Source organism: Muntiacus reevesi, chromosome X, assembly GCF_963930625.1.
Source record: "Muntiacus reevesi chromosome X, mMunRee1.1, whole genome shotgun sequence".
In the NCBI taxonomy this organism is placed as follows: Eukaryota; Metazoa; Chordata; class Mammalia; order Artiodactyla; family Cervidae; genus Muntiacus; species Muntiacus reevesi.
This window is the reverse complement of record NC_089271.1, coordinates 45,287,436-45,312,457: the sequence shown is the minus strand read 5'-3', so window position 1 is coordinate 45,312,457 and position 25,022 is coordinate 45,287,436. Positions and strand designations below refer to the sequence as shown.

At 37.4% G+C, this 25,022-nt stretch overlaps 1 protein-coding gene across 12 annotated transcripts in view; it reads left to right on the top strand.

Moving 5' to 3' along the window:
* ARHGEF9 (Cdc42 guanine nucleotide exchange factor 9) overlaps positions 1–25,022 on the top strand; it is a 450,802-nt gene that overhangs the window by 316,476 nt on the left and 109,304 nt on the right. For all 12 annotated transcript variants that reach the window (XM_065915654.1, XM_065915656.1, XM_065915653.1 and 9 more), the window contains one exon: positions 5,340–5,519. In XM_065915654.1, coding sequence (XP_065771726.1) covers positions 5,340–5,519 — 180 coding nt within the window. The remainder of the gene's footprint in view (positions 1–5,339; positions 5,520–25,022) is intronic.

Sequence of the window (25,022 nt, the reverse complement as noted above, 5' to 3'; positions counted from 1 at the left end):
CATAGGTTCTTTGATTCATCTTATTTCCCTCAAGTCTTTTGGAATCTTCTCTGGAGGTCATGATTTTGATTTGTATCTCATATAAGGCACTGATTCTAGCTCAGTGTATCAGATTTAGACTCTTAGATCAACCCTTAGGGTTTAGAAACAGTAAAATTAATAGTCTACCTTCTTTGCCTATTACCATGGCAATAGCTGGGCTAATTCATGCTGATTGTGATCGATTTGATAACTCCCACAGTACTGCCTTCACATTCATGCTCACTTTACTCCTAGCAGAGGTGAGGCTCTCAGAAACTTTTGTTTCAGTTAGTTCGTACCTACTACCATACCACCTTATTCTCTGTTACCATTTAGATGGAGCTAGAAGGTGTTTGAAGCATGCTTTACAGTAAGATCCATAGAAGCCTTCTGCTCCCTTTGCCCTGTGAAAAGCCTTCAGAGGTCCTCTGCAACTACTCTTCTCTAGGACAAACAACCCTGACATTCCACCATTCTTCATGGTGTTGCAGGCCCCTCTCTGCCCTGTCTATTTCCCTCTGGCTCTGTATCCTTTTCTTCATGTTTCTCTGAAGACAGGGCTCAGAATTAAATGATGCTCCCCTGCAGTAGTGTGATTGCCTTTCCATTACTTCTCTCATTCCACCTTCTCAGTCTGTTTCCCTTTTATCCCTAACTTAAAATGGCATTAGTTTTTTTTTTTTAAGTCATATTCTACTACCAACTCATCTTGAACTTATACGTTCTTATAAATGAGTGGATGAGAAGAAACAAAGATTGACTGACCCCTAATCTAAGTCCTGTTCATTATTTTTGTGGAAAATTTGATAAAGTCACTAAATCAGCCAAAGAAGGGAGTGAAAAATAAAGTCAAGACTCCAGAGAACTAGTCAACTCTCCTGGCCTTTCTCCCCTCAGAAGCCTAGGCAGTTGGGTGAAATAGAGGTTAAGGATGACATTTAAGGGTTCTTTGGCTACTCCCATATCCTTATGTCCTTTTTAAAATTTCCTTCATAAGGACATGTGTGTGCTAAGTTGCTTCAGTCATGTTCAACTCTTTGTGACTCTATGGACTATAGCCCATCAAGCTCCTCTGTCCATGGGATTCTCCAGGCAAGAATACTGGAGTGGGTTGCCATGCCCTCCTCCAGGAGATCTTCCCAGCTCAGGGACTGAACCCATGTCTCTTATGTCTCTTGCATTGATAGACAGGTTCTTTACCTCTAGAGTCACCTGGGAAGCCCAATAAGAGCAGTTTCTATCTATCATTTGTAATCCCTTCAGCAAGTCATGTGTCTTAAACACTAAGGCTGGAGAATTTAAGAAGACATTGGATATTGTGTTCAAGGCAATCTTCTCAAGGCTGTATTTTCTTTATATTCTCTGGCAAGGACTTTTTCTTATTTTTAATCATAACCATTTTGTATTCTACTTCTTAACATCATACCACAAACACATCTGTTACAAGATAGTCTTTCTGACTTCAATGGCTGTGTGATATTCCATTAAGCTAAATGCACCATAATATATTTATTTATATCTAGCATTAGCTTTAAAGAAAAACAGTTGACAGTACACTCTAGGGCCCTACCATCCTATGGGTAGTTACATTTCTCCTAATATATAACTTTATATTCCCTTGTTACAGCACATTCCCTTTCTGTATAATGTAATATAAAGAAAATGGTATCCTTGACAAAGGTAATGGATAGCATATTGGGGGAATTAGGAAGCCATTCTGACACCTCTGTCTCTTTCTTTTTCAGACCCCACTTTTTCCTTTTTCCCCCATTTCTGATGTATTCCATACTCATGTTAAGATATAGCATCCTTGCTGCACTTTTTTTTTCTTTTTTTTTACCCCTGTCTGTCTCCGTTTCCTGTTTCATTCCCTCATTTCATTTAGCTTCTTGTATCTTTCCCTCTGGTTCCTACTCCCATCCACCACTGAAATGCCCCTTGTCCAGTTTATAAATCACCAGGGTAGTGGACCCTTTCAGTTCTTTTTGACCTAAAGATGGAAACATTTGACTGTGATGATCTCTCTCTCCTCTTTGAAGCTTCCTTACTTTTTCATTTCCTTGACGCTCCCCCTCGTTTTCTTCCAACTTCTACAGTATTTCCTTTTCAATATCCTTCATGGTCCTCTTTCCTTCTCCTAACCCTTTAAATATTGGTGCTTCCCAAATCTGACAAATGACAGCTACTCAGCAGTCATCGCCCCTATATTTCGTTTAACTCTTAGGCAGAGATCTACTGATTTTTAGGGAAGGTAGGCTCCCACCCAGATCTGGAGCATACTTTGTGGTTGCTTGAATATGGAAATTTTGATCTCAGTCAGCGGTGCATAAGAATAAAACAGCTGGAGGACTTCTGAGAAGAACTGTTTTTCCATATGAAAGACAGAATTTCATGAAGTGGAATCTTTTGTCCCTCTTTCATATTTTTGCCTTGAACATAGTTAAGGGAGGTCTTGGAATTTAGGCTTTGGAAGCTACCTTGAGACCTTGAGGTCACAAGTGTGAATATGGAAAGTCAATATGTAGAAAATGGCAGGGCAGAGAAAAGAAACAGCCTGGGTCCTTGATGACATTACTGAACTCAGACTAATATCAGAACTGCCCACCTCCATGATTCTTAATATGTAAAATTATTAGTAAGTTATTTATTATTAGTAAGTTAAGCCACTGTTATTTGCATTTTTGGCTATTTGCATTCTAATACTGCAATCCTGGAACTGGAGGGCTTTGGTTTGTTTGGTTCTCTTTTCTTCATATATGTTCTCTCTTAGAAAAACAGTCTTATAACATCCTTGACTTTAACTGTTCCCTGTACCCTTATGTCTTTCTGTCTTAGTATATTTTGGCTACTGTAACAAAAATACCATAAACTGGGTGGTTTAAACAGCAAACATTTCTTTCTCATAGTTCTAGAGGCTAGGAAGTCCAAGACCAAGGCACCTGCATATTTACTGTCTGATGAGGATTTGTTTTCTGTTTTAAAGATGGTCACTTTCTCACTGTGTTCTCACATGGCAGGAAAGAAGAGACAGAAAGCAAGCTCTCTGTGACTCTCCTAGTGGCATTAATCCCATTCATGAGGGCTCCACCCTCATAACCTCATCTAATCCTAATCACCTCCCAAAGGTCTCCTAATACCGTCATCTAATACCACTAAAAGCCAGGATTTTGACATGAATTCTGGGGGAACACAAACATTCAGTCCATAATGCTCCTAAATGTACACTTGCAGCCAGCTTCTGTATAAAGTTGTGTATTGAGCATTTACTAGGTATCTAGGTGCTTTACATATTTTTGTTAATCTTCACAGTAATCCTATGAGCACTATCTCTTTGTCACCATTTTAAAGATGAGGAAACCAAACCAAAGAGTTAACAAACTTGCCCCAAATTCACAAAGCTATTACAAATCAAAGCTATGATTTGAACCCCATGATTCTGATTCTTTTTTTTTTTCAATTATTTTTATTAGTTGGAGGCTAATTACTTCACAACATTGCAGTGGGTTTTGTCATACATTGACATGAATCAGCCATGGAAGGATTTGATGGTAGTTTGTCACTTCCCTGAGATCTTTCAAATGGGAGCAGTAAACAAAACTATTAAGTATTTCATGAGCTGGCTTCTCAAGGGGATGAATGAGCTGTCCAGGCTGACTTCTTCTGTTTTCTGTCACTCAATAGTACTTACTACTAACCCAGAAGTGACATGCTAATGTAACATTGTTACCATTTTTTTGTTTCCATTTGTTATACTCATAAGCCTACTTTAGGGTGAGAAAGCGGGAGCAGGGGTGAGTTGGTCTCTGTCCCTTGCCTAATGTCAAGATGGAAAAGTTCCTGCCAGATGATATGCTCACTGATTATCTTGCTCTTCTGTAGCTAAGACACTTCCAAAGGTGTTAAGAGTTAAAAAGAGAGAGTGGGGAGAGAAGGGAGGAAAATAGAGGTAAGGAAACTAGGAGTTACATATTAGGCAGAGAGAAACCTTCAGGAATTTATTACCTCTCTTCCTATCAGTGAGAGAAAGTTTTTGAGGGAAGCAGAATTTGGGAACCTACTTTAGCAAAGAAAGTGAAGGTAAAAGGATATTATGGGGGTAGAGAGTGTCTTCCTTTTGGTCAGGAATTGGATATAAATGAATGTAGGACATCTTGAGCATAGTAGTCAGGGAGGGCATAAGCCATTAATTAAATAAATGTCAACACAGGCACAAACTATTAATTTGCAAATTGTTAGAAGACACTTACTCATTAATGGGTGAGTTGGAGGGTAAGAAGATAAAAGAGAAGTGAGATTTTGGTAGGAGTTGGTAAAGGGCATTGAAACCAGGAATGAGAATCTTCCTGGAGTAGCCTAGATGCCTTCATTGCAAACTGTGTTAGAGGAAACAAAATGGAGTTAGACAGGGCCAGAAGTGATGAGTCATTCACCATAATGCTCCTCATTAGGGGCTAAACAGGTGTTATGAAAATCACATTTAGCTTTTAGATGAAAGCAAGTGGGCATAATTTATTCTCACTAGTAACATTTTTACGTGCTAATAATTTCTAATGAAGACCGTTACTATTAGTTAAAAATGTATACTGGGTGTTTCAGAATGGAAAACTGTGTTTGTTTCCTTTGCCCTGACTTAAAATGTGTTCTGAGTCTGATTGTGTTATCTCAGTTCTCTTATCAGACTAATAATTTCTTTTATTGATTCCTTTTTCATCAGTAGTTAGCTGTATTAATTCATCCATTTATTCACAACTGTGTCCTGAACACTTACCCTGTTGAAAACACCATGCCTGAGCACCTGTGGGCTTGCTCACTAAGTTCATCCAAACAATCTCTCCTGACCAGCTACCTCAGATGACTATGACATTCACTTTAAGAGTGGTTTGGTTTTGTCTGTTCCTTTTTGGGGAGTTTTCCTACCAGTTTTTGGACTGGTCCTACAAGAAATAAAACATTAGAGTTGTGAATCAATTCAGCTAACCCAATAGCTACTAAAGCGAGTGAAATTATTTGTGCTTAACTAGATTCTGAGAAAGAGTCCTATCACTTTGGGGGGTCCTTGTCATAGAGAATGGTGGGCAAAGCTCTATGCTCTGGAATCTTTGCTCTCTGGAGACCTTTGCTTAAGATCCAGCTTTCCTAATTATTCACTGATCGAGTGACTTCCTTCTCCAAACCCCAATTTTCTTGTATGAAAAATGGAAATGATTATTTCCTGTTTACATCATGGAACTGAAATAAGGCTCCCAAATGCTTAAGAAGTGGTAAAATCCTCAAGGAATGAAGGGCATCCTCATCCTGGACTTTTACTTTGTCTGCAGGGCTACCTGAAGCAATGCCGGAAGAGAAGAGACATGTTCAGTGATGAGCAACTGAAGGTGATTTTTGGGAACATTGAAGACATCTACAGGTTTCAGATGGGCTTTGTAAGAGACCTGGAAAAACAGTACAACAATGATGACCCCCATCTCAGCGAGATAGGACCCTGCTTCCTGGAGCACGTAAGCATCTTCCCCTTTGGGGAGGGTTTTGAGAGACGTTTGGAATCCATGCAAGGTATCTCTGAGCTATCTGCTTCTGCTCAGCTGCTTTGTCCCACAGTAGTGGATGGATTCCTCTCTGACCTTGATGTTCACCCCCTTGCTACAGTATGAGAACTTGGAAAGATATGATGACTTGACCAAGGACTCGTTTTCTTTACTGTTCTCCTCACTTTTTCTTTCCTTCCAGATAGTTACCAGCAGGATTTTTCTTCAGCTTCTCTTTTCTGTTCCTATTGGGCTCAGTTTCCATGGGACCCAACATTTTGGGAGGGACTCTGAACATATTCACATATTCCAGGAGTCTGAGAAATAGGAAAGACTATGGTCACCGTGAAGGTGGACACCTGCAAGGCATTTAGGGGAAAACACTATGGTAGGGGAAGTGACTCGTGTTGGAAAAGGGGCCGCATGACTTAAGAGAAAGGAGCACTAGAAACAGGGAAGTGAGGATGCAAGCCATAAATATAATGACTGTCTTGGTAACTGGGTAAGTTCCTTACATTCTTTGGGCTTCTTCACGTGGATTTAAGAAGGTTTCACTTTATACTTCTATGGTTCTCTAATATCCTTTGAGTCTTATTCACAGGTAACCTAGTTTTGACAACTTTTCTCCCCCTTTTTATAAAGTATTTACTTTTATAAAGATAACACATTCATGTGGTATAAAATTCAAATGACACATGGAAGTATGCAGCTGAAAGTTAAGTCTTCTTACAAGTTTTCCTACTTTAACTGTTGGAATTTATGTTGAGGGAATAGCCCTCAGGCAACCCCTATGTTCAGTGATTTGCTGGAAATCCCAGGACTCAGCATATAGTCATACTCATGGCTATGATTTAATATAACTAAAGGATACAAAGCAACATCACCAAAAGGAAAAGGTATAAGGGAAAAAGTCTGAAGGAAACCAGGTATAAATTTTCAGAGTCCTCTCCCAGTGGAGTTACACAGGGTATAATTAATTCCCTTTACAATGAGTTGTGACAGCGCATATGAAATGTTGTCCACTAGGGAAAATTATTAAGGACTCAGTGCCCAAGATGTCTATGGGAGTCTGGTCATGTAGGCACTCTCTGCCTAGTGTGTACCAAAATTCCAGACTCACAGAATGAAAGCAGGTGTTCAGCATAAACCACAATGTTCATACAAATAGTTTAGGCACAGTGAGCCATTCTTGTCAGGGAATGGTGAAAACCCTATTAAGATCCAAATTCCAAGATGCCAGCCAAGGGCTAACCTTTCAAGTAGGCCTTTTTAGGGATAGCAGTCTCAGGCCTGATATGTGAAGTCCTTTTTTTTTTAAAAAGCTTTAAACTGATTCAGTCATTCCATAAAACACCTGAGTAGTATTTATCAAGTTAAGCATGTTTACAACTTAGACTGGTTTTATTTGTGAGAATATATCCCAGAGAAATTCTCAGAGGTCCATGAGAAAGAGAACATTTACAAGGCTGTTGATAGCATGGCAGTGTTGTGTGTCATCGAGTGGTTAGATGCAGCTTAGGTATTTATCACCAGGACATGGATGTGAAACATATGGGGGAGGCTTACTCTGGGTTAATATCTACTTAGAAATAACAAGACTATATGTGTGTACCCAATAGCAATGTGTGTGAATATCATAAATATAATATTGAGTTAGGGAAGTAGAATATGGAATAGTGACTCTCAATTAGAGTCTACCCTGTGCCTTGTAGAGTGCTTAACAGCATACCTATTAAGCATTTTCTATCTACTGGAGGTCAATAGCAACCCCTCCAGTTGTGACAACTGAAAATGTCTCCAAATGTTGGCAAATGAACCACTAATCTATTGAAATGATCTTATGCTTTTACCCTGTAATCTGTTAACATGGTGATTTAGATTAAATAATTTTCATGTCTTAAATGAGCATTGCATTACTGGGATAGATGCTAGCTCATCATGGTGTATTATCCTTCTTTAATAATGCTGCAGTTCATGGGATTGCAGTCCATAATACTGCTGCAGTTCATTTAGTGTTGCAGTCCATGGGGTCGCAAAGAGTTGGACATGACTGAGAGACTGAACTGAACTGAACTGCACTGATCCTTCTTTATGTGTTAATTCATGTTTTTAAAAGTATTAGATCGTTTACCCTTTTCAAATTCCGTTCTAAGGTTTCTTTTATTTTTAGGATTTCATTTTTTATCATCTTTGTTTAGGTATAATTTACAAGCAATAAGATTCACCAAATGTTTCTTTCAATGGGTTTTAACAAACGCATGTAGTTGTGTAACTACCACCATAATCAAGATTATGGAACATTTCTATCATTTCATCAAGTTCTAATGTTTTTCCTTTGTTATCAAACTTTGCTCCCACTCTGGCTCTTGGCAAACACTGATCTGCTTTCTGTTACCATAAGTTTGCTTTTTCTAGAATGTCACATAAATGGAATAATACCATAATTATATTTTATGTTGAATTTCTTTAACTTAATTTCTTTGATATCCATCCATATTCTTGCATGTATTAGTAGTTTATTTTTTTATTGTTTAGTGATATTCTCTTGTGTGGATATACCACTCATTCACTAGTTCATTCCAGGATATCTGGGTTGTTTACTAGGTTACTTCCATGTTTGGAGTTACTGGGTTGCATTGTAGGTGCTTATTTAATTTTATAAGATACTTCCAAACTGTTTTCCAAAGTTGCTATATCATTTTGCATTCTCACTGTAATCCATAAGAGTTGTAGTTTTTCCACATGGTTGTCAGCACTTGATAGTTTTTAATTTTAGCCATTCTAATATGTATGTAATGGCATTTTATTGTAGTTTATTTTTTCATTTGCTAATGATATTGAGCATTTTTAAATGTGCTTATTTGCCATCTGCATAAAATCTCTGATGAAGCGTCCTTGTCTTTTGGCCTTGTTTACTAAGTGGGTTGTCTGTTTTCATATTATTTAGTTTTAAGAGTTATTTCTGTATTCTGTTTGCAAGTCCTTGGTCATATATGTGATTTTCGAAGGTTTTCTAAGTCTGTGGCTTAGTCTTACATTTTCTTAGCATTGTCTTTGAAAAGGCATAAAACTTTATTTTTGTCAATTCAATTAATCATTTTTCATGGTTCATGTTTTCTTCCTCTTATTTAAGAGATCTTTGCCTAATACAAAGTCATGAAGTTTTTATCCTGTTTTCTTATAGATATTATGTAGCTTTAATATTTATATTTAGGCTTATGATAATTTTTGAGGTAACTTTTTATGTACAATGTGAAGAAATGATCAAGGTAAACTTGTTAATTTGTTTCCATATCGATATTCAGCCATTCCAGCACCTTTGTTGAAAAAGCTTGTTAATTTCCTCATTGAATTACCTGGGCACCTTTGTCAAAACTCAGTTGATCATATATGTGTAGTTCTATCTTTAAGAAAACTATTCTGTTCCAGTGATCTATGTGACTATTTATATAGTAATACCACACTATGTTTTCTTATTGTTTAAGTTGAGATATAATTCTCATATAGCATTATATCAGTTTCAGGTGTACAGAATAATAATTTAATATTTGTATATGTTATGAAATTATTGCCACAATAAATCTAGTTAACATCCATCACCATACATAGCTAAAATTTTTTTCTCACATCATCTTGAATAATCTAGCTTCATAGCAAGTCTTGAAAGCAGGTAAACTCCTTCATATTCACTTTTTTTTCAAAATTATTTTAGATGATTTTTTAATTTATTTTTTATTGAAGGATAATTGGTACGGAATTTTAATGTTTTCTGTCAAACCTCAACATGAATCAGCCATAAATATACATATATCCCCTCCCTTTTGAACCTCCCTCCCATCTCCCCCCCCAACCCACCCATCTAGGTGTTTCTATATACATTTATCTTATCACAATAAGAATTTTTTTTCTCTTTATTGTATCTATATGAGATGATGGAAGTTAAATAAACATTGTGATTATCATTTCACAATATACATAAATCAAGTCATCTTGCTGTACACCTTAAACTTATACAGTGATGTATATCAGTTATTTCTGGATAAAACTAGGGGGGAAAGAATCAGCTTGCTTAGTTCTACCAAAAAGCAAGAAACACACCAACCAAAAAGAACTCTTCTAGCAATTTTAATTAGGATTACATTAAATCTCCCAGCATTGTTTATAGTTTTCATTTGTATAGGTCTTGATCTTATTTTTAAAAATTGATTTCCAAGTAGTTAGTTTTTGCTACTTTATAAATTGCATTTTTATCTCAATCTCCTGTAGTTTGTTGTGATGATATAGAAATACAATTGATTTTTTATACAGCTGTCCCCCAGTATTTCAGGGGATTGGTTCCAGGACACCCTGCAGATAACAAAATCCACAGACGCCCAAGTCCCGTATACAAAAGGTATAATATATACTCCCATATACTTTAAATCATCTCTAGTTTATTTATGATACTTAATACAATATAAATACTATATGCTGCTGCTGCTGCTAAGTCACTTCAGTCATGTCCGACTCTGTTTGACCTAGACGACAGCCCACCAGGTTCCGCGATCCCTGGGATTCTCCAGGCAAGAACACTGGAGTGGGTTGCATTTCCTTCTCCAATGGATAAAAGTGGAAGTGAAGTCACTCAGTCATGTCCGACTCTTCCTGACCCCATGGACTGCAGCCTACCAGTCTCCTCTGTCCATTGGGTTTTCCAGGCAAGAGTACTGGAATGGGTAGTCATTGCCTTCTCCAAAATACTATATAAATGGCTGTAAATACAATGCAAATGCTATTTAAATAGTTACTGGCATGCAGAAAATTCAAGTTTTGCCTTTTGGAACTTTCTGGAACTTTTTTCTGAATATTTTCCATCTGCACTTGGTTGAATCCACAGATTGAGAACCTGCCACTATGGAAGGCCAACTGTATTGATGAATCCTGATGTGTTACTGAATTCATTAATTGCGTTGAGGGTTTTTTTTTTTTTTTTTTGTAGATTCCTTAGAATTTTATACATACATAATCACATGATTTCTAAATAAAGACAGCAGTTTTATTTCTTTTTCTTAAATCTGTGTACCCTCTATTTTCTTTTCTTGTCTTATTGAACTAGCTAGGATCTGTAGTATAGTGTTAGTGATAAAAGCAGGCATCTTTTTACTTATACCTGATTTTTAGGGGCAAAGATTCAATATTTTACCATTGGGAATGATATTAGCTTTAAAGTTTCTCATGGTCACTCTTTATCACATGGGAAAGCTTTTTTCTAATCCTGGTTTGCTGATGACTTCTAGTGTAAATGTAGTAAATGTATTTTATCAAATGCTTATTGACATAATATGAATTTTCTCCTTTAATTTTTTATCATGATGAATTGGATTGAGATAAGTCCCTCCTAATCATGGTGTGTTATCCTTTCAGCTTACTATTTCCCCTGATTTTTAAAAGTAGGTTGTTTGACTTTTTATTATTAAGTTACAGTATTTTTTATAAAGTGGATGCAAGTTCTGTATCAGATTTGCATTTTCTGACTTCTTTTGATCTGTATGGCTTGCCTATTTATTTTTTAATAATAATTTTAAACCCATGTATAGACACTCTTTATCAATTATATTTTTATTTCTCTTAGGTTTTACTCATTTATTATGTTCTTGTACACCAGGTTATTTTTTGAATGAGTACTGAACAGTGGATACAAAAAATTGTAGAGGTTTTTGTAACACTTAGAAATAATGTCAAACTTACAGAAAAATTTAAAAAATAACAATCTACACACAGTAATGAAGACCCAGAACAGCCAAAAATAAATAAATAAATAAAATTATTTTAAAAAATAAGAACACTATAAAGGGTACCCATACAAGCATACCTCAGATATGTCAATTTGTTTTCATACCACCACAGTAAAGTGAGCCACAAAATTTTTTTTTGGTTTCCCAGTGCATGTAAAAGTTATGTTTACTTTATACTATTGTCTATTGAGTGTGTGAGAGCGTTATGTCTAAAAAACAATATATGCCTTACTTAAAAACACTTTATTGATAAAACATCCTAACTATTATCTGAGCCTTCAGCAAGTCATAATCCTTTGCTGGTGGAGAGTCTTACCTCAATATGTTGATAGCTGCTGACTGATCAAGGTGTTGATTGCTGAAGGCTGGGGTAGCTGTGGCAATTTCTTAAATTAAAACAGTGAGTTTTGCTGCATCAATTGACTCTTCCTTTCATGAATAATTTCTCCGTAGCATGCAATGGTGATTGACAGTACTTTACTCATGATAGAATTTCTTTGAAAATGGAAACTCTCTCAAAGCCTGCCACTGTTTTAGCAACTGAGCTTATGTAATATTCTAAATCCTTTTGTTGTCATTTCAACTGTCTTCACAGCTTCTTCATAAGGAGTAGATTCCATCTTCAGAAACAACTTTATTTGCTCATCAATAAGAAGCAACACTTCATCCATTAAAGTTTTATCATGAGATTGCAGCAGTTCAGTCACATCCTCAGCCTCCACTCCTAATTCTAGTTGTCTTGCTATTTCTACCACATCTGAAATTACTTCCTCCACTGAAGTCTTAAAATTTTCAGTTATCCATGAGTGTTGAAATTAACTTCTTCCAAGATCCTATTAACACTGATTATTTTGACCTCTTCCCATAAACCACAAATGTTCTTAAAGGCATGTAGAATGTGAATCTTTTCCAGGTTTTCAATTTTCTTTGTCTAGATCCATCAGAGGAATCTATGTCAGCTATAGCCTTAAAGATTTTATTTCTTAATGCTAAGACTTAAACATCAAAATTATTCCTTGGTCTAGGGCCTGTATTGTTGTTGTTGTTTTTGCTGTTCAGTCACTAAGTTGTGTTAACTTTTTGTGACCCCAGGGACTGTAGTACACCAGGCTTCCCTGTTCCTTACTGTCTCCTGGGGTTTGCCAAGTTCATGTGCATTGAATCAGTGATGCCATCCAACCATCTTAACCTCTGTTGCCATCTTCTCTTCCTGCTTTCAATCTTTCCCAGCATCAGGGTCTTCTGATGAATCAGATTTTCACATCAGGTGGCCAGTGTATTGGAGCTTCAACTTAACCATCAGCCCTCCTATTGAATATTCAGAGTTTATTTCCTTTAGGATTGACCGGTTTGAACTCCTTGCTGTCCAAAGGACTCTCAAGAGTCTTCTCCATCAACACAATTAGAAAGCATTAATTCTTTGGTTCTAAGCCTTCTTTATGGCTTCCCTGGTGGCTCAGACGTTAAAGCATCTGCCTACAACGCGGGGGACCTGGGCTCAGTCCCTGGGTTGGGAAGATCTCCTGGAGAAGGAAATGGCAACCCACTCCAGTATTCCTGCCTGGAAAATCCCATGGAAGGAGGAACCTGGTAGGCTACAGTTCATGGGGTCACAAAGAGTCGGACACGACTGAGCGACTTCACTTAAGCCTTGTTTATGGTCCAAATCTCACAACGGTACATAGCTACTGGAAAAACCATAGCTTTGAGTATACAGACCTTTTTCAGCAAAGTGATGTCTCTGCTTTTTATGCTGTCTAGGTTTGTCACAGCTTTCCTTCCAAGGAACAAGCGTTTCTTAATTTTATGGTTGTAGTCATCATCCACAGTTATTTTGGACCCCAAGAAAATAAAATCTCTCACTGCTTCCAGTCTTTCCCCTTCTATTTGCCATGAAATGATGGGACCAGATGCCATGATCTTAGTGTCTTGAATGTTGAGTTTTAAACCAGCCTTTTCACATTCCTCTTTCACCTTTATCAAGAGGCTCTTAAGTTCCTCTGAACATTCTGCCATTAGGGTAGTGTCATCTGCATATCATGGGTTATTGATATTTCTCCCAGCAATCTTGATTCCAGCTTATGTTTTGTCCAGCCTGGTGCTTCACATGGTATACTCTGCATCTAAGTTAAATAAACAGGGTGACAATATACAGCCTTGATGTACTCCTATGTCAATTTTGAACCAGTCCATTGTTCCATGTCTGGTTCTAACTGTTGCTTCTTTACCTGCATACAGCCTTCTCAGGAGACAGATAAGGTGGTCTGGTATTCCCATCTCTTTAAGAATTTTCGACAGTTTATTGTGATCCACACATTCAAAGATTTTAGCATAGTCAATGAAGCAGAAGTTGATGTTTTTCTACATTCCCTTGCTTTCTCTGTGATCCAGTGAATGTTGGCAATTTGATCTCTGGTTCTTCTGCCTTTCGTAAATCCAACTTGTACATCTGGAAATTCTAATTTACATATCACTGAAGTCTAGCTAGGGTTTTGAGCATTACCTTCCTACATGTGAAATGAGCACTATTGTTCAGTAGTTTGAACATTCTTTGGCATTGCCCTTCTTTTGGATTGGAATGAAAATTGATATTTTTCAGTCCTGTGGCCACTGTTGCATTTTCCAAGTTTGCTGATATATTAAGTGCAGCACTTTAACAGCATCATCTTTTAGGATTTGAAATAGCTCAGCTGGAATTCCATCACCTTCAGTAGCTTTGTTTGTGGTGATGCTTCCTTAGGCCCACTTGACTTCACACTCCAGGATGTCTGACTGTAGGTGAGTGACCATGCCACAGTGGTTATCCAAATCATTAAGACTTTTTTTTTTTTGTATAGTTCTGTGTATTCTTGCCACCTCTTCTTAATCTCTTCAACTTCTGTTAGTTCCTTACCGTTTCTGTCCTTTATCATGCCCATCCATGCATGAAATATTCCCTTGATACCTCCAGTTTTCTTGAAGAGAACTTTCCCTTTCTGCTGTTTCCTCTATTTCTTTGCATTGTTCAATGAAGAAGTCTTTCTTATCTCACCTTTCTATTCTTTTGATCTCTTCATTCAGTTGGTTATATCTTTCTGTTTCTCCCTTTCCTTTCATTTGTCTTCTTTCCTCAGTTATTTGTAAGGCCTCTTCAGACAACCATTTTGCCTTTTTTGCATTTCTTTTTCTTGGGGATGGTTTTGATCACCACCTCCTCTACTATGTTTAAACCTCTATCCATAGTTCTTCAGGCACTCTATCTATCAGATCTAATCCCTTGAATCTATTCATCACCTCCACTGTATAATCATAAGGAATTTGATTTAGATCATACCTCAATTGCCTAGTGGTTTTCCCTACTTTATTCAATTTAAGTCTGAATTTTGCAGTAAGGAGTTCATGATATGAGCCACTGTCAGCTCCATATCTTGTTTTTGGTGACTGTATAGAGCTTCTCCATCTTCAGCTGCAAAGAATGTAATCAGTCTGATTTCGGTATTGATAATTTGGTTACGTCCATGAGTAGAGCAGTCCTTGTGTTGGAAGAGGATGTTTGCTATGACCAGTGTGTTCTCTTCTCGAAACTTTGTTAGACTTTGGCCTGCTTCATTTTGTATTCCAAGGTCATGAAAGAAAGTGAAAGTGAAAGTCACTCAGTCTAATCCAACCCTTTTCAACCCCATGTCCATGGGATTCTCCAAGCCAGAATACTGAAGTGGATACTCATTCCCTTCTCCAGGATATCTTCCCAACCCAGGGATCAAGCCAAGGTCTCGCACATTGTGGGCATATTCTTTATGAGCCTGAGCCACTAGGGAAGACCAAGAATAATGGAGTAGGTAGCCTATCCCTTCTCCAGTGGATCTTCCTGATCCAGCAATCGAATGGGGGTCTCTTGCATTGCAGGCAGTTTCTTGACCAGCTGGGCTACCATGGAATCCCACTCCTAGGTCATACGTTTTTTTTCTCCCCTAGGTCATACTTGCCTGTTACTCCAAGTATCTGTTGACTTCCTACTTTTCAATTCCAATCCCTGTGATGAAAAATAGATCTTTATTTGGTGTTAGTTCTAGAAGGCCTTTAGGTCTTCATAGAACCAGTCAACTTCAGGCATGAAAACACCATTAATCTCATTGTACATCTCTCTCAGAGCTCTTGGGAATTGTCAATGAGTGGTAACATGTTGGTAGAATTTTTTTTCTGAGAAGTCTCAACAGCTGGCCTAAAATATTCAGTAAATTATGTTTTGTTGTTCCATTTATTGAGCACTGCCAAAGTAGATCTAACATAATACTTAAAGACCTCAGTATTTCATAATGGTAAAAGAGCATTGACTTGGACTTAAACTCACTGGAGCTATATTAACTCATAACAAAAGAATCAACTGCCCTTTGAAGTTTTGCAGCCAGGTGTTGACTTCCTTTCTAGCTTTAAAAGTCCTAGCAGAATCTTTTTTCTATAGAAGGCTGCTTTGTCTACACTGAAAATCTGTTGTTTAGTGTAGACACTTTACTATCTTAGCTATATCTTCTATATTACTTGCTGCAGTTTCTGCATTAGTACTTACTGCTTTACCTTGTGCTTTTATGTTATGGAGATGGCATCTTTCTGTAGATCTCATGAGCTGAACTCTGATAGCTTCATTCTTTTTTTTAATTAATTTATTTTTTTATTGAAGGATAATTGCTTTACAGAATTTTGTTGTTTTCTGTCAAACCTCAACATGAACCAGTCATAGGTATACATATATCCCCTTTTGAAGCTCTCTCCCATCTCCTTCCCCATCTTACCCCTCTAGGTTGATACAGAGTCCCTGTTTGAGTTTACTGAGCCATATAGCAAATTCCTGTTGGCAATCTATTTTGCATATGGTAATGTAAGTTTCCATATTACTCTTTCCATACGTCTCACCCACTCATCCCCTCTCCCCATGTTCATAAGTCTATTCTCTATGTCTCTTTCTCCACTGTTGCCCTGTAAGTAAATTCTTCAGTACCATTTTCTAGATTCTGTGTATATGTGTAAGAATACAGTATTTATCTTTATCTTTCTGACTCACTTCACTCTGTATAATAGGTTCTAAGTTCATCCACCTCATCAGAACTGTCTCAAATGTGTTCCTGTTTATGACTGAGTAATATTCCATTGTGTATATTACCACAATTTCTTTATCCATTCATCTGTCAATGGACATCTAGGTTGCTTCCATGTTCTTGTTGTAAATAGTTGTTTTAAACAGATGATTATAAGACACTAATGAAAGAAATCAAAGATGGCATAAAGAGATGAGAGATATTCCATATTCCTAGGTAAGAAAAATCAATATTGTGAAAATGAGCATACTTCCAAATGCAATCTACAGATTTAATGCTATCCCTATCAAATTACCAATGGCATTTTTCACAGAACTAGAACAAAAAATTTCACAATTTTGTTGTGAAATTCACAGCATCTGTTTTCACTTGTTCATGTTGTAAATAGTGCTGCAATGAACAATGGGATACACGTATCTCTTTCAATTTTGGTTTCCTCAGGGTATGTGCCTGGGAGTGGGAATGCTGGGTCATATGGTGGTTTTATTCCTAGGTTTTTAAGGAATCTTCATACTGCCTTCCATAGTATGGAAGTGGCTGAATCAATTTACATTCCCACCAACAGTGCAAGAGTGTTCCCTTTTCTCTGCACCCTTTCCAGCATTTATTGTTTGTAGACTTTTTGAGGAGGGCCATTCTGACTGGTGTGAGGTGCTATCTCACTCTAGTTTTGATCTGTATTTCTCTAATAATGAACGATGTTGAGCATCTTTTCATATGTTTGTTAGCCATGTGTATATCTTCTTTGAAAAAATGTCTGTTTAGGTCTTTTTCACACTTTTTGGTTGGGTTGCTTGTTTTTCTGGTATTGAGTTATATGAGCTGCTTATATATTTTGGAAATTAATCCTTTGTCAGTTCATTTGCTATTATTTTCTCCCATTCTGAGGGTTGTCTTTTCACCTGGCTTATAGTTTCCTTTGCTGTGCAAAAGCTTTTAAGTTTAATCCATCCCCACTTGTTTACTTTCATTTTTTATTTTCATTACTCTAGGAGGTGGGTCATAGAGGATCTTGCTTTGATTTATGTCATTCAATGTTCTGCCTATGTTTTCATCTAAGAGTTTTATAGTTTCTGGTCTTACATTTATGTCTTTAATCCATTTTGTATTTATCTTTGTGTATGGTGTTAGGAAATGTTCCCATTTCATTCTTTTACATGTAGCTGTCCAGTTTTCCCAGCACCATTTATTGAAGAGGCTGTCTTTGCCCCATTGTATATTCTTGCTTCCTTTGTCAAAAATAAGGTACCCATAAGTGCATGAGTTTATTTATGGGCTTTCTATCTTGTTCCATTGGTCTATATTCTTGTTTTTGTGCCAGTACCATACTACCTTGATAACTGTAGCTTTGTAGTATAACCTGAAGTCAAGAAGCTTGATTCCTCCAGCTCGATTCTTCTTTCTCAAGACTGTTTTGGCTATTTGGAGTTTTTGTGTTTCCATATGAATTGTGATTTTTTTTGTTGTTGTTGTTCTAGTTCTGTGAAAAATGCCATTGGTAATTTGATAGAGATAGCATTAAATCTGTAGATTGCATTTGGAAGTATACTCATTTTCACAATATTGATTTTTCTTACCTAGGAATATGGAATATCTCTCATCTCTTTATGTCATCTTTGATTTCTTTCATTAGTGTTTTATAATTATCTGTGTATGGTACTTTTGTTTCCTTAAGTAAGTTTATTCCTAGATATTTAATTCTTTTTGTTGCAATGGTGAATAAGATGATTCCTTAGTTTTTCTGATTTTTCATTGTTAGTATATAGAAATGCAAGTGATTTTTGTGTATTGATTTTGTGTCCTGCAACTTTGCTAAATTCACTGATTAGCTCTAGTAATTTTATGATATTATCTTTAGGATTTTCTATTTACAGAATCATGTCATCTGCAAATAGTGAGAGCTTTACTTCTTCTTTTCTGATCTAGATTCCTTTTATTTCTTTTTCTTCTCTGAATCCTGTAGCTAGAACTTCTAGAACTCTATTGAATAATAGTGGCAAAAGTGGACACCCTTGTCTTGTTTCTGATCTTAGGAGGGATGCTTTCAGTTTTTTGCCATTGAGAATAATGTTTACTGTAGGCTTATCATATATGACCTTCACTATGTTGGGTAGGTTCCTTCTATGCCCATTTTTTGAAGAGTTTTAGTCATAAATGTGTGCTGAATTTTATCAAGGGCTTTTTCTGTATTGATTGAGATTATCATATGGTTTTTATCTTTCAGTTTGTTAATATGGTCTATCACATTTATTGATTTTCATATATTGAAGAATCCTTGCACCCCTGGAATAAACCCAACTTGATCATGGTGTATGAGGTTTTTGATGTGTTGCTGAATTCTGTTTGCTAAATTTTTGTTGAGGATTTTTACATCTATGTTCATCAGTAATATTAGTCTGTAGTTTTCTTTTTTCCTGTTGTCTTTGTCTGGTTTTAGTATCAGGGTGTTGCTGGTCTCATAGAATGAGTTTGGAAGTGTTCCTCCTTCTGCAATTTTTGAGTTTTAGAGGGATAGGCATTATCTCTTCTCTAAATATTTGGTATTATTTTCCTGTGAAGCCATCTTGTCCTGGGCTTTTGTTCTTTTGGGAGATTTTTTATCACAGCTTCAATTTCAGTGCTTGTAATTGGGTTGCTCATAATTCTATTTCTTCCTGATTCAGTCTTGGAAGATTGAACTTATCTAAAAATCTTTACATTTCTTCTAGGTTATCTTATTCACATATAGTTGTCCATAATAGTCCCTTATAATCCTTTGTACTTATGCATTCTTTGTTGTAACCTCTCCTTTTTCACTTCCAATTTTGTTGATTTGATTCTTCTCTCTTTTTTCTTGATGAGTCTGGCGATGGGTTTGTAAATTTTATCTTCACAAAGAACCAGCCTTTAGTTTTACTAATCTTTACTATTGTTTCTTTCATTTCTTTTTCATTTATTTCTGCTAGGATCTTTATGATTTCTTTCCTTCTACTAATTTTGGGATTTTTCCCTTCTTTTTCCAGTTGCTTTAGGTGTAAAGTTAGATTGTCTATTCAATGTTTCTCTTGTTTCTTGAGGTAGCATTGTATTCCTATAAACTTCCCTCTTAGAACTGCTTTTGCTGCATCCCATAGGTTTTCAGTTGTGTTTTTATTGTCATTTGTTTGTGAAATTTTTTGATTTCCCTTTTGATTTCTTCAGTAACCTATTGGTAATTTAGAAACATGTTGTTTAATCTCCACGTGTTTGTTTTTCTTACAGTTATTTTCTTATAATTGATATCTAGTCTCAGCGTTGTGGTCAGAGAAGATGCTTGATACAATTTCAATTTTCTTAAATTTACTGAGGTTTGATTTGTGACCCAAGATATGGTCTATCCTGGAGAATGTTCCATGTGCACTTGAGAAGAAGGTATATTATTCTTCATTTGGATGGAATGTCCTGAAGATACCAATGAGATCTATCTCATCTATTGTATCATTTAAGAGTTGTCTTTCCTTATTAATTTTCTGTTTTGATCATCTGTCCATTGGTGTGAGTGGGGTGTTAAAGTCTCCTCCTATTATCGTATTACTGTCAATTGCTCCTTTTATGTCTGTTAGTGTTTGTCTTATGTACTGAGGTGCTCCTATGTTGGGTGCATAGATATTTATAATAGTTATGTCTTCCTCTTGGACTGATTCCTTGATCATTGTGTAGTAGCCTTCCTTATCTGTTGTAATCTTCTTTATTTTAAGGTCTATTTTGTCTGATATGAGGGTGGCTACTACAGCTTTCTTTTGCTTCCTATTTGCATGGAATGTATTTTTCCATCCTCTCGCTTTCAGTCTATATGTGTCTTGAGTTCTGAAGTGGGTTTCGTGTAGACAGCATACATATGGGTCTTGTTTTTGTATCCATCCAGCTAGTCTTTGTCTTTTGGTTGGAGCATTTAACCCATTTACATTTAAAGTAATTATAGATATGTTTGTCCCTATTGCCATTTTCTAATTATTTGTGGTTGATTTTGTAGATCTTTTTTCTTCTGTTATATTTCTTTACTATATAAGTAAAGCTATTTGCTGGTACTGAATTCTCTTAACTTTGACTTGTCTGAAAAGCTTTTGATTTCTCCACCAATTTTGAATGAGATCCTTGCTGGGTACAATAATCTTGGTTGTAGATTTTTCCCTTTCAGTCCTTTAAATATATCCTGCCTTTCCCTTCTGGCCTGCAGAGTTTCTGCTAAAAGATCAGCTGTTAAGAATATGGGGTTTCCCTTGTATATTATTTGTTGCTTCTCCCTTACTGTTTTTAATATTCTTTCTTTGTGTTTCATCTTTGTTAGTTTGACTAGTATTTGTCCTGGCATGTTTCTCCCTGGGTTTATCCTGTATGGGGTTATTTGTACCTGTTAGACTTGATTGGCTATTTCCTTTTCTATGTTGGGGAAATTTTCAACTATAATCTCTTCAGAAGTTTTCCCATACCCTTTCTTTTTCTCTTCTTCTGCTGGGACCCCTATAATTCAATGTTGGTTCATTTGATATGGTTCCATAACTCTCTGAGATTGTCCTCAGCTCTTTTCATTGTTTTTACTTTATTCTTCTCTTCAGAATTTATTTCCACTATTTTATCTTTCAGCTCACTGATTCATTCTTCTGAATCAGGTATTCTTCTATTGGTTCCTTCTAGAGTATTTCTAATTTCAGTAATTGCGTTGTTTGTTTCTGTATATTTATTCTTTAATTCCTCTAGGTCTTTGTTAATTGATTCTTGCATTTTCTCCATTTTGTTTTCATGGTTTTTGATCATCTTTACTATCATTATTTTGAAAATTTTTCAGGTAATTTTCCTATTTCCTCTTCATTTATTTAGACTTCTGTGTTTCTAATTTGTTATTTCATTTGTGCAGTATCTCTCTCTCTTTTCTTTCTTTCTTTTTTTTTTTTTTTAAGTTATTGTGTTTGGGGTCTCCTTTTCCCAGGCTTCAAGGAAACTTGAATTCTTTCCTTGAAGAAGGTTGAATTCTTTCTTCCTTTTGATTTCTGCTCTCCTAAGGTTTGTCCAGTGCTTTGTGTGAGCTTTTTATAGGGTGAGATTTGAGCTCAGATTTTGTTTGTTTGTTTGTTTTTCCTCTTATGGGCAAGGCTGAGTCAGATGGTACTCCTGTCTGCTGATTTGGTTTGCATTTTGTTGTTGTTGTTGTTGTTTAGACCAGGCATCCTGCACAGGGTGCTACTGGTGATTGGGTGATACCAGGTGATATATTCAAGTGGTTTCCTTTGTGGGAGTTCTCACTATTTGATATTCCCTAGGGTTAGTTCTCTGGTACTCTAGGGTCTTGGAGTCAGTGATCCCACTCCAAAGTCTCAGGGTTTGATCTCTGGTCAGGAATGAAGATTCCACAAGTGATTTGTTATGCCATTAAAAGAGAGTAAAACCAATATCCAAAAATGAGAGAACAAAGATGAACCCCAGACAAATGGCAGTTACAAAATCAGGTACTTAGTAATTAAAATACTGAAATATATACATATACATATACATATACACCTATGAGCAAAGTGAAAACAGTCGAACAAAAACAAAGTACAGTAGATTGATCAAGAGAACAAAGGAAATCAAAAGTTATATTTACCTGTTAAGAACAAAACTAACTTAAGCACTGGAAAATAAAACTAATGCAAGTATACTGTAATGTTCTTTATCTTTCTGGCTCACCTCACTCTGTATAATGGGCTCCAGTTTCATCCATCTCATTAGAACTGATTCAAATGAATATATACGGAATTTAGAAAGATGGTAACGATGGCCCTATATGCAAGGCAGAAGAAGAGACGCAGAAGTACAGAACAGACTTTTGAACTCTGTGGGAGAAGGGGAGGGTGGGATGTTTCGAAGGAACAGCATGTATATTATCAGTGGTGAAACAGACCACCAGCCCAGGTGGGAGGCATGAGTCAAGTGCTCGGGCCTGTTGGGCTGGGAAGATCCAGAGGAATTGGGTGGAGAGGGAGGTGGGATGGGAGACCGGGATGGGGAATTCGTGTAACTCTATGGCTGATTCACATCAATGTATGACAAAACCCACTGAAAAATTAAAAAAAAAGAAAAAGAAAAAAAAAAATAAAACTAATGCAAGGTACCAAGTGGGGAATAAAGCAATTAAAATAAAACAGACAAATATGTTGAGAGGAAAGGAAAGAAAGAAAGAGGGAGATGGTCCTAAGATGGTGGAGGAATAGGATGGGGAGACAACTTTCTCCCCCACAAATTCATCAAAAGATCATTTGAACGCTGAACAAATTCCACAAAATAACTTCTGAATGCTGGCAGAGGACACCAGGCAATGAGAAAGGCAGCCCATTCTCTTCTAAAGGAGATAGGACAAAATATAAAAGATAAAAAGAGAGACAAAAGAGTTAGGAATGGAGACCCATCCTGAGGAGGGAGTTGTGAAAGAGGAGGTTTCCAAACACCAGGAAGCCCTCTCACCGGCGGGTCTGTGGGGAATTTTGAAATCACAGAGGGCAGCATAACTGGGAGGAAAAAATAAATAAAACCCACAGATTATGCGCCTAACTGCAACTCCCAGTGGAGACGTAGCCCAGAGCCTCGCATTTGCCACCAGCAAGCGGGGACTGAACAGGGAGGTGCGGGCTGCATTGCTTAAGGTAAAGACCGGGCCTGAATGCCCTGAGGACAATCTGAGGGAGCTATCCTGAGATAGCAACCCAAATTGTGAGACAGCAAGAGAGACAAAGAGAGAGAGAGAGAACTTTCCCATGAAAAGCTCTAACCTAAGGCACTGCTGGGCCCACTCACAGAATAAAGGACTGAGCGAATACCAGAGGAGAGCTAGCCACCTGTGGACTGGCCCATCCCCTGCTGGAGGCAGAGAGGTAGGCAGGTGACAGCCAGAGCTAGAAAGGGGCAATCTCGGCCCCAGAGATGGCATCCTCTACCAAACTGCAAGCAGGCGAGCAGTTGCTAACAAAGTCTTCCTGGGATCATGGACGTTTGACATTCATCAGGAGGGTTACAGTCAGAGATCAGCTCCCCAGAGGAGGCACACGGCACACCTGAGACGGCGCTCCCACTGTGCACCCAGGAAACCAAGCGCACCGCACACCTGGTCACCAAACACCTGGTCACCTGAGCTGCTCTGACCTGGGAAGGGCACAAAACTCAGGCCCAACTGAATCTGTGCCTTTGTGGTGTACACAAGAACCTGAACCTGAGTGACTTAGACCTGGGAAGTTCTCACAACCCAGGGCCCACTTTTGACAGTTCCCCTGCAGAGCAACCTGGAGCCTGAGCAGTGTAGACCAGGAAAGCACACACACTGTGAGCGGGCTCAAACCCAGTGTGGCCTAGACACTGCAAGCACTCCCCATAAATGCCAGTGATATTTGTTTGCATTGTTCCTCCCTCCCTACAGCACAACTGAACAAGTGAGCCTAAATAAGTGACCACGTTCGCCCCCTTGTGTCAGGGAAGAAATTAGACACTGAAGAGATTTGCAAACATTAGACAGAAAGAGGGAACCACTTTGAAAGTAACAGTTGCAACAGGTTAAAACCCTGTAGTTAACACTGACTACACTGGAAGGGGTCTATAGACCTTGAGAAAAAGTATAAGCTGGAACAAGAAACTATCTGAAATTGAATTGACCCCACACTGCCCACAACAGCTCCAGAGAAATTCCTAGATATATTTTGCTATTATAATTTTTAGTTTTTTTTTTTTATTTTAAGCCCTTTATTACTCCTTTAATTTTCATTGTTATAACCTACTATTATTTTGCAAAAAAAGACCTTATTTTTAAAGCAAATTTCATATATATTTTCAATAATTTTTGAGATTTTTTATTTTTTAATATTGTATTTTTGATAGTATAACTTCTACTCTAGATTTTTAATCTTTGGCTTTGGTATTTGTTATCAATTTTGTACCTTTAAGAATCCAATCTTCAGTACCCATTTTTACTTAGGAATGTGATTACTGGTTTGATTGCCCTCTCCCACTTTTGACTCTCCTTTTTCTCCCCCAGGTCACCTCTATCTCCTCCCTCCCCCTTCTCTTCTCTAATCAACTCCGTGAATCTCTTTCAGTATTCTGGGCTGTGCAGAACAGTTAGGGAACTGATTACTGGCTCTCTGTCTCTCTCCTTTTGACTTCCCCTCTTCTCCTCCTGGTCACCTCTATCACCTTCTTCCCTCTTCTCTTCTCCATTTAACTCTGTGAACCTCTCTGGGTGTCCCTCACTGTGGAGAATCTTTTCTCCATTAACCTAGATGTTTTATCATCAGTGCAGTATGGAGAGAAATCTTAAGGCTACTGTAAGAATAAGACTGAAAACCAGAGGCAGGGGTCTTAAATCCAAAACCTGAGAACACCAGAAAACTGCTGGCTCCAGGGAACATTAATCAAAAAGAGCTCATTCAACAGCCTCCATACCTGCCCTGAAACCAAGCTCCACCCAAGAGCCAACAAATTCCAGAACAAGACATACCACACTAATTCAGCATTAATATACAAGCTGCCCAAAGCCACACCAAACCCGTAGACCTCAAAACCCATGACTGGACACTTCATTGCACTCCAGAGAGAAGAGATCCAGCTCCACATACCAGAACACTGACACAAGCTTCCTTAACCAGGAAACC